The 9,808-nt window shown below is 33.1% G+C and overlaps 1 protein-coding gene across 1 annotated transcript; it reads right to left on the bottom strand.

Moving 5' to 3' along the window:
- Positions 1 to 7,982: 7,982 nt before the first annotated feature.
- On the bottom strand, positions 7,983 to 9,604 carry LOC133789133 (trans-resveratrol di-O-methyltransferase-like). Its single transcript, XM_062226866.1, has 2 exons — positions 8,704 to 9,604; positions 7,983 to 8,596 (listed from the first exon to the last, which is right to left on the bottom strand). The coding sequence occupies exons 1-2, from the start codon at positions 9,514 to 9,516 to the stop codon at positions 8,297 to 8,299; spliced, it is 1,113 nt and encodes a 370-aa protein (XP_062082850.1). The 5' UTR covers positions 9,517 to 9,604; the 3' UTR covers positions 7,983 to 8,296.
- Positions 9,605 to 9,808: the final 204 nt, after the last annotated feature.

The raw sequence follows: 9,808 nt of genomic DNA, 5'->3' as shown, positions 1-9,808 counted from the left end.
AAAGCTGCACCCCATATGTGACATGCATGGTTATTCTTGAGGCATGTTGATGGTGTAAATGTGGACATGGATTGATTATTGAATGCCTAGCAAATCTTGCTCACTTGTGCATGGTACTGACTCATTAGACAGATTTGGCAAAGGTGTCGGTATCAACTGTGAAGCTATGATTCATCAGTCAGGTTCGGCAGTGGTACTGGGCACTGGTCACATAGTGCTGACTCATAAGTCAGGACGGCCTTAGCGTGTTCAACGCAAGCCAATAAAGATTAGATCTAATCGATATCTGCATTGGATGACTCAAAGAGCATTAACGCCGGACCGACCTCAAGTTCGATGAATATTATAAGCGCTTGCGTGACTTATCCATCAGTCACTCATCTGTTAAGTTAGAGACTTACCTATCAGTCTCTCATCTGTTTAAGGCTAGTGGCTTATCTAGCAGCCACTCTTCTGTCTAAATTATAGTGTCTTGCTTGTTAGTCACTCAATATGGTTTTCTAGAACCTCAAGTATATTCACTCATCCGTTTAAGAGCTATAAGCTCTGTGTGATTATAATAATAATCCTTTGATAATGTGTATATACAATACTGTGTTTTCTTGCTGGGCTTTGGCTCATGGGTGCTATGTGGTGCAGGTAAAGAGAAATAAAAGCTCACCCAGCCTTGAGTGGAAAGCTTAGGTGGTGATGTGTACATATGCGGCCGCTTGACCACCACGGCCAAGGAGTTCTCAGAGGAACTAGGCGGTTTACCTTATCTTTGCCGATTAGGTCGGCAGGTTTGTAATTTTGAAACAGTAATGACCTTTTTTAGTTGTAAATAACTTGTAAACGTTCTTGTGGGCCCATGAACAGTTTTATGTATTAAATAAAACATATCATTTCCTTTTTGTTGGTTTTTCACCTTAGCCTGTTAATAACATTTAGATCACGTTTTTAACCAAAGGACTCGGGTAGCGGGTCAAATTTTCGGTTCACCGTTCACTGTAATGGTTCTGGGGTAACCAGGGCGTTACAACTTGGTATCAGAGCATGCCAAGGTTAAGGTTCCTGTAGATTGGCTGGGCATGTACACACATCACTGAAGTCAAGCTCGACTCATGGTTTGGTAACTATTTATGTAGTTATATGTATAACTGCTTAAATATAATATATATGCTTTACTTGTATGCATGAGACACTTTATTAAACATGTGCCCTAAAATATGATATCCTCAGCAACTGTGTGCTAATTAGTACTGAAATTGCTGGAACATACTCATCAGTATTGTTGATTATGAATTATTATGTGATACATGCTGAGTGCTAAATGTTATAAACATGTATCTGCCTGTATAATTGAATGACTGTGGAATATGATAATTGTCTACTTGTTCTTGGATCGTGAGGCGGCAAGAGGTTTAGTTATTACTACCTGACTGGCCATATTGATCAATGTTTCAGCAAGGTATATCATAAATAAGAATGAATCTAGGGCAGACAAATTCCACCAACCCCCATGGCTGTTACCAATATTTAATTGGATTAATATGGAATTAAGATTGCAATTTTGGAGTTATTTGGGTTTTTAGAACCGTTCAACACATTTGGAAAAAACTGAAAATTTGGCCTGAAATGCACCTGTGGCCGCGGCCAGGGACATCAGTGGCCGCGGCCACTACTTTCTATCCCCCAGGCCACGGCCACCATCATTCAGTGGCCGCAACCACAACCCATTTTCAGCACTTGAAAATGTGATGTTTTTCCAAACGGTTCCAAACCCTCCCAAATGACTTTGTAACTCCCAAAACACATTATTGGGGTTAAAATCATATCTCCAACAGCCATATTTTATAATGGCTTTATGAAATCCAATCTCAAATGTGTAACATATAATATACACATTATTGGGTAATATTTGGGAGTTACAAATTTGTAACTGATTTTGTAACTCCAAAATATGTCACATTTAGGCACACACATGTGTCCAATTTTGTGACTCTTAATAATATGTTACAAGGTGTGACAAATCAAATTTGTGTGACAAATCACATTTTGTCACATTATTTAATCTAATATTATATTATATGAATTAATATAACATTACCCCACTAGATTAAATAATCACTTTTGTAACACTTATTTAATCAATCAAACATTATATTAAAATATAATACCCACTACGCCGCTTGACATGGGGATACATGCAGCACGCTCTAACAGTACCTGGGGCACGTTCCCCGTAAAGTATGTACCTTTATGTAGTGGGCCCCACAAATCTCGCTTGGGCCGTGGTCTCTATTCAATGCAGCCCAATGCACTGAATTGTTATTAATCTCTCAATAACGGGAAGAATGTATATTAATTATGAATGATTAGTGTTAATGACCCCAACCTCTATAAATAGAGCTGTGAGTCTCATTGTAAATGGTTGGATTTTTTAGAGAGAAAACACCTTTTACTTAGAGCAATCTAAACACTGCTTGAGAATACTCCATTAGGACTTGCCTCAACAAGATTCCAATCCTCTTAATACCAGAGACTCGTGGACTAGGGTTTTTTTTTATAACCTGAACCACGTAAAAACCTTTGTGTTCTTGTTCATTCATTTCTTTAATCTCTCGTTTATAGCTAAAAAGACAGTCAACAAAGGTATCTAGGGTTCCCAAAAGGTTTGGTAGCATTTGGAGCATTTTTAGGACCTTTGGAGTGTCCAAAAATAGGGAGGGTGGCGATACGTCGCCACCTAAGAGGCGTAGAATCGCCTGATGCTTAGGGTTTCAAAAAACCCTAACAGGTGATGCGTCACCTACTGTAGTACGTACAAGTTACGTGAAATATTCTTAATGACGTGTTTTACAAGTCTAATCTTATTGGTTAGACCTAATGACGGTGCCTACTTTATCTAAGGGTCAAAATAGTATTTTGGAATACTTGATCACTCTCTCCAATCTCTCTCTCTATCTCCAAGAATCTCTAGTTTTCATCAAGAACTCTCAAAGAAAGTGCTTGACTTTGAGAGTTTAAGGCTTGTTCATTCTCAATCATTATTTCCTCTTAGAAAATGCCTTAAGCATCCATGGTGGCTAGGAAATAGAGTGTTAATACAACGCTTTGCAAAGTGTATAAGCATTGGATTTGTGATTTTTCTTTGTTCTAAACGATTGCTCAAAGCGGTGATTTTGCCTAGGGTTTTTGAAGCTTCATATCAAGGTTGAAGAAGACCATCCATCTACTTGGGTTTGCAAGTTATCACTTAATTATTTTTTAGTCTATGTCAATCCAATTTTTGTGTAGATTCTAAATTTGTAGGTGGTGTTATCTAATTTTCCCTCAATAGTTATAGTAACTCATTAATTGTTATTGTGAATGTGAATGCATAAATAGGTGTAGAAGTTTAATTTGATGTTCATGACTAGTTATTATTCCCTAAATAAGAGGTCCAATGCCCCAAGTGTTCAAGTCAAAATGTCATTTAATGAATGATACTTCTATTAACACTCCTATTTTTCTCTCGAAACTCCTTCTTAATTAATTATTTCTAAATACATCTTTGTTATAAATTTACACAAATATCCTTATTAGTTATTTAACAATAAAATTATATTTATCCACACACATTTAAAAAATTAACTAAATAACAAATATAAAATAAATTATAAATGCGACAATTTATTTCTTATATGTTTTTTCTACAAAGATGAAAGTAAAAAATATTGTAATTTACTAATTTTTCTTATGAAATAGATTTATTTCTTTTTTAAAATATAATTTTCTCTTACTTTGTGTTTAAGGGATAAAAATTAAATTTTGAAATATATATTTTTTAATATGGATTTGTTTCAATTTTTTTTTATTTTAATAATGTATGGGTATTGAAAGATTCAAGGTTTTTTTTTTAATTTCTTTATAAAACGGTAATTTTGTACTAAATGAAAATTATTAGGAAAAAGAAAAGCTGAGGGGTCGGGTTGCTCCCTTCCATGGCGAAGAGGAAGAAGCCGATTCGTAAGCCTGATATTCTTTCTGATGATCGGTCTGAGAAGGTTTTGCAAGCGGTTCAACAGAAGATAGTGCTTGAAGCCGAGGGAGATGATGTTGCCGATCCAGAGCAGGGCAAGTTAATGGATGTCGAAGTGCCTAGGCCTGGGATTATGCATGATGGTGAGATGTGTTAATCCTTATTGGCATTTTTATAGAAATATCTTTTTCTTAAAAGATAAAATTGGTTGAATTAGTTGTTTCCCTTTATTATAATATTCGGAAATGTTTGTTTCCCTTTATTATAATTTTCGGAATTGTTTGGTTTCCTTTATTGATATTTTCAGAAAACCACTTTCCTTTTGTGTGAATTTTGGACAATAATGTGCTTCCTTATTTAGCCTATATTGTCTCATTTTGTTTATAAAGGAAACAAAGTTTATTGCAAATATTCGGTACTTACCCAAAGTTGTTTTTGGATTATTTGCTGATATATTTTCGTGCAGCTCAAGGATTGCAATCAGGAAACTGGTTCTTAATGTCATTAATTATTGTTTCCTTTTTGAGCTTTTTTTGATCCGACACAGGTCTGAGCTGTCCCCACTGATATCGCATCTGTCGGATCAGCATCTTCTAAATAAGGCAACTCTTCAACAATCAAGAATATCTTCTGTGATTCTTGCCTTTATTAGAATAATTCTTTCTCTGCCTTTGTGAGCACGAAAAAGACTCTATAAATAGGGCTCTAAAGGCAGTGAGAAAGATGAACTCTTTGGTGCATTATTTGTGAGCATTATTGTAATATTTGTGAGAGTTCCTCTTTGTATTCAAGATCATAAGTATTCATGTGATCTTGTAGAATTATGTGTGTTTAGTTTTTTAGTGGTGAGTTTATACCATGTTCATGAGTGAATACACATTGTAATTCGAACACAACATTTATAGTCTTCGGGAGAAGATTTTTACAAGCCTTGCGTCGGGAGGATGCAAGCACTCGCTAGCCATTGAAGGGAGTTCAAGTGGTTGAGCGTTTCAATCAAGATCAGATTAGTGAAGAGAAGTACAACAAGTTGCGGCAAATCTCAAGAAGGAGTCTTGTTTTGTTTAAGTCAATGTTTTTGTACTTGTGATTATTTATTAATTGGTTTTATTCTCTGGGCGTGGCCCCAAGGAGTAGGTTATCCGAAAGGGTTTCTAAACCTTGTAAAAATTCGTTGTATTCTTTATTGTTTTGCACTGTTTTTTTATTGTGTTCAGTTTCTGTCCCGACAGAACTGTATTCTGTGTAAACAGTTAATTACCATTCCGCACTTTAATTAATTCACTTGGTTTAATTAATTTGGTAATTACTAAAAACGGAATTTCAAGATGGATCGACAGGGTAAGGGTTCCCAGCCTTTTGAGGTGGTGGATGATGGATTGGGTGCCGAGATGAGCAATGTCGCTTGGGCGGATAGGAGTGAAGAAGGTGACATGGTCACGGAAGGGGATTTCCAGTCTGAATCCCAACTTCACTGGCAACAATTCCGAACGAGTAAGCTTTCTTTTTCTAATCCGAAGCTTGAATACACTGAAACTATCTTTAGGAATTGGCAGAAGCTGGCTCAAGTGGATGCTGAAGAGGTGAGAATTCAGTCCGCAAATTGGAGCTCTGCTGTGGTATGCATGGTTCTTGGAGCAAATCCTCCAATGGCAGTGTTTGAAGGCTTCATAAAAAGGGTTTGGGGTCATCTAGGGATAGCCCAAATTTCTAGAATGACTTTGGGGCTTACTTTGGTACAGTTCAATGATGAAGCAACTAGAGACCATGTCCTTGAGAATGGAGTTCTTCAATTTGACAGTCGGCTAACGGGTGCTCTGTGGTGCAGGTAAGGGCAAGGGAAAAGTTGACCAACCATGAGTACGGAGAGCGTGAAGCGGTGCATACATGTTTGGCCTGCCCAGCTGCCACGGCGAGGGGTATTTTGGGAGATGATTGTACTGAACCTAGATTTTGTCGTTTAGCCGACACTGATTATGTTTTTGGGTTGTAAATATTTCTAAACAGTATTTTGGGATCCCAAATGTTAAACGCTTTATGATTTTCAGTAAATGGAATTACTTTCTAAGTTTATGACTCTGTTTATGGTTTAATTACACTTTTGACTCAAAACCTCGATTAGCGAGTTAAAAGTACATTTTAAACTCACTTAGTAACGGCTCTAAGGCAGTAGGGCGTTACATGTATAGTTGTTTTCATGTTGATTTTTAGTTGTTTAAGTTTATTTATAGTTGTTTTATTGTTGTCTATTTGTTGTTTAGTTGTTTTATGATATATTTTGATTTTACAAAAATAGAGTTAATGTTTAGTTTTTGTCTTATTGTTGTTTTTTAGTTGTTTCATTCACATCGTATTTTTGTAAATATAAAACTTTAAAAACGTATTTTCCAAAAGCTTAAGGTAGTATTTTTGAAAAAAAAAATCAGGGACTGTAAAATAGTAAAAAAAAAACACCAAAAAAAGTATAATTTGGAAAAAATCTCTATAAAAATATTTATATCAATAATCTCTACATATGACATCTAAACACAACGTTAACATATATATATTTATATGACTACATGACATATATATAAAATACAATAATATTTTAAAAAAAATAATAGAAATAAAATAAGAATAGAAAAAGTCATAGTGTACCTAGACAGTAATATGCATACATGTATTATTTTTAGTTTCTAATGTATCTCACAATGTCCTTTGACGTATTTGATGAAGAAAAAGAGTTTCAATCACTTGAAAAAAAAACAAACTATCACACAAATTTATAAGATAAAAAAATGATGTATGCCTTTACTATTTTTAAATAAATATGATTTAATTATTTAAAATATCATAAAATATCATTTTCAATTAATTAATTTCTTTATTTTTTTAAGTTCATATTTGTTCTAGTTTTTGAATTTAGCAGTGACAACAAAATATTATAAATTATATGTTTAATATAATATTAAGTTTAAGTTTAATTAAATTTTATTTAAGTTATAAAATATATGATTTTATTATTTTTAAATAATTATCATTGTAAAATATCTCAAAAATATCATATTTTAATTTTTTTTTTAGTTATTTAATTTTATTTAAGTTTAAGTCATGTGTACAATATTCTCTTAAATATAAGAATATTCCATTAAAGTTAACGAAAAAAAATAAAAAATTATTGAAATCAAGAATTTTCCTTATCTACACACTTATTATAAAGAAGATATATATATATATATAACTTCCTATCGCACCTGGCCTTGAAAAATATATCAAGATGCCATTGTTCATATTTATGCCAATATGCTATTTTTAATTTACTAGAGACAAGCAACCTGCAATATGCACGTTTGCTTAGTTTTATTTGTCGAATTTATTAATTATTTTTATTAAATTTATATTAATGTCATATAAATTTCAAATAAATATCTTATTTTTTAATTAAATAATTTATTTATTTTTGTTTAAGTTTATATTTGTTCTAGTTTTTTAATTTTGGAGTGACAATAATAGATTATATATTATATGTTTAATGTAATATTAAATATTATACGTGGATTTTAAATTTAAGTTTCTTACGAGCTTTTTTTTTTTTTTTAAATGTTGCTAATTGACAATAGATTATATTATATGTTTAATATGATATTATTCTAATAAGTGAGTTTAAGTTTAATTAAATTTTATTTAAGTTATAAAACATATGATTTTATTATTTTTAAATAATTATTAGTGTAAAATATCTTATTTTAAAAACTTTAATTATTTTATTTAATTTTAAATGTTTACAAACTACCGTTAAATATAAGAATATTCCGTTAAAATTCACATTAAAAAATAAAAAATTGTTAAAACAAATAATTTATGTTATATACATACTTATTATATACAATATTTAATTGGTGCGTACATTGAAGGTTGAAATGGAGAAGATAAAATAATCAATGAAACCCGAATTGCCAACTCAAAATAAAACACTTTGCTCTAGTGTTCAACCAAATTTATGAAATAAATTGAAGATATGATTTCATTCCAAAGTCCAATTCTACCATATCCTTATTAAACGAAATTAAAAGTACAATAATTACTCAAAGAATTAAAATCTCCAGATCATATAAAGTTATTTTTAACTCCAATTGCATTACATGAAAGAAAATAATACAGAAAAAGTTTTCGAAAAAGAAACTAGAGTTCCCTTGCTGATGAACACTTTGCATATTGACAATTTTATTGTGCTCAATTATAGTCACAATAGTTATCACATGCTTATTTCAAGGGTCACATAACATATATACTGATTTTGTGATATTCTAATCAAGGTGAAACCTCAATTAGTGAGTTTAAACCATATATGGGTGTGATTTTATAGTGAGTGAAACCAGCTTCCAAGAAGAGCTTTCCCCAATCTTTTGGGCTTCTCCATTTCCCAGTTAGACAAACCAATGTTAACAAATCATAGGAGAGCTTAGCTTCCAACATTTCATGTTCATCATTTTTGCTATCCATTACAATGTCTATTATGACAATCTTTCCTCCACCATTGCTTGGGATGGCTTCTCTACATTTCTTCAAAACCGTCAGGCATTCTTCATCACTGCAACCACTCAAAACAGACTATATATATATATATATATGACAGTTATGATATAGTTCTATACACCGAAATTCTTAAAAAAAAAGAAACAATAGCACTTTATATGTATATATAACATTAATTTCACCTTGAGTAGAATTGCATCAGCTTGAGGGATTGCTTGATACATGTCACCCTCAATAAACTTCAAGTTTTCAGTATTAGGTAAATCAGCAACCACATGTGATAGTTCAAGCACTGAGCATTTCAGGTGAGGAAATGCTTCAATGAGAATCTTACAGACGACTCCTGTATTGCCACCCACATCGACCAATGAAGTCAGTCCCTCAAAAACAGGCTTGAAATCTTTGATAACAGCCTTCAACATTCCTGAATCACCGGCCATTGCATCATTCAAAAGATCACCGTATTCAGTATTCTTTCCCCAGTAATCAAAAAAGCTAATCCCATCATGAGCTAAATGAAATGGCGTTGCTGGACTTGGAGTTGCATCTTTCTGCTGGAACCAACTTCCAAGGAAATGGAATGAAGTTACTGTAGCTGGATGAATCGCTGCAAGAACATAGGGGGACAAGCTGGGGACCTCATTATTACCATTATTTGTGACAAGTAATCTAGATGAAGGTGTGAGACCATATGCATCTACTTCTTCGTCATTTTGGCTAATAACTTTCTTTGCTGTGAACAAGCCAGAGTGTACTAATAGGCGCATCAGACGGTAGAGGAAACCAGTTTGAGCTGGAGCAAGTTGAAGGGCAGAGACCAACTCAGGGAGAGTAATGGGTTGGCCTTGGCCTTGGCCATTGTTGTGGATTATGTCTGGTATGCCTAGCTGAATTGCACATTTTAGAGACATGGAAGTTGCGTAGGATAGCATGTGCTTGAACAAATGGGCTTGACCTTGGGATAACTCACTGCTGTTAAATCCTTGAGAACCCATAATGGTATTATATTTCAAAGATATATATCACAGGTAGTTTTTTCAAACCTGAGTTATATAGATAAGGGACGAAGAAAACTTCAAATGAAAATGTGTATATATAGCTGTTATACATATGATGATTTCTTCCATATATTTACATCCAAATATCAATAATGCATTACCTACCGTGTGCTGACAGGGATAAGTATCCTCTATCCATATTTGGATACCACTAATTATAATAGGACAAATCATTTAATGAAACATGTTTTAAAAATTAAATTTTAACCTCTGTTTGTTAGCTGTCCAC

The sequence above is a fragment of the Humulus lupulus genome, chromosome 7, assembly GCF_963169125.1.
Source record: "Humulus lupulus chromosome 7, drHumLupu1.1, whole genome shotgun sequence".
Classification (NCBI taxonomy): domain Eukaryota; kingdom Viridiplantae; phylum Streptophyta; class Magnoliopsida; order Rosales; family Cannabaceae; genus Humulus; species Humulus lupulus.
Note: the sequence above shows the minus strand (reverse complement) of the source record. Positions and strands in the feature narration are given on the sequence as shown.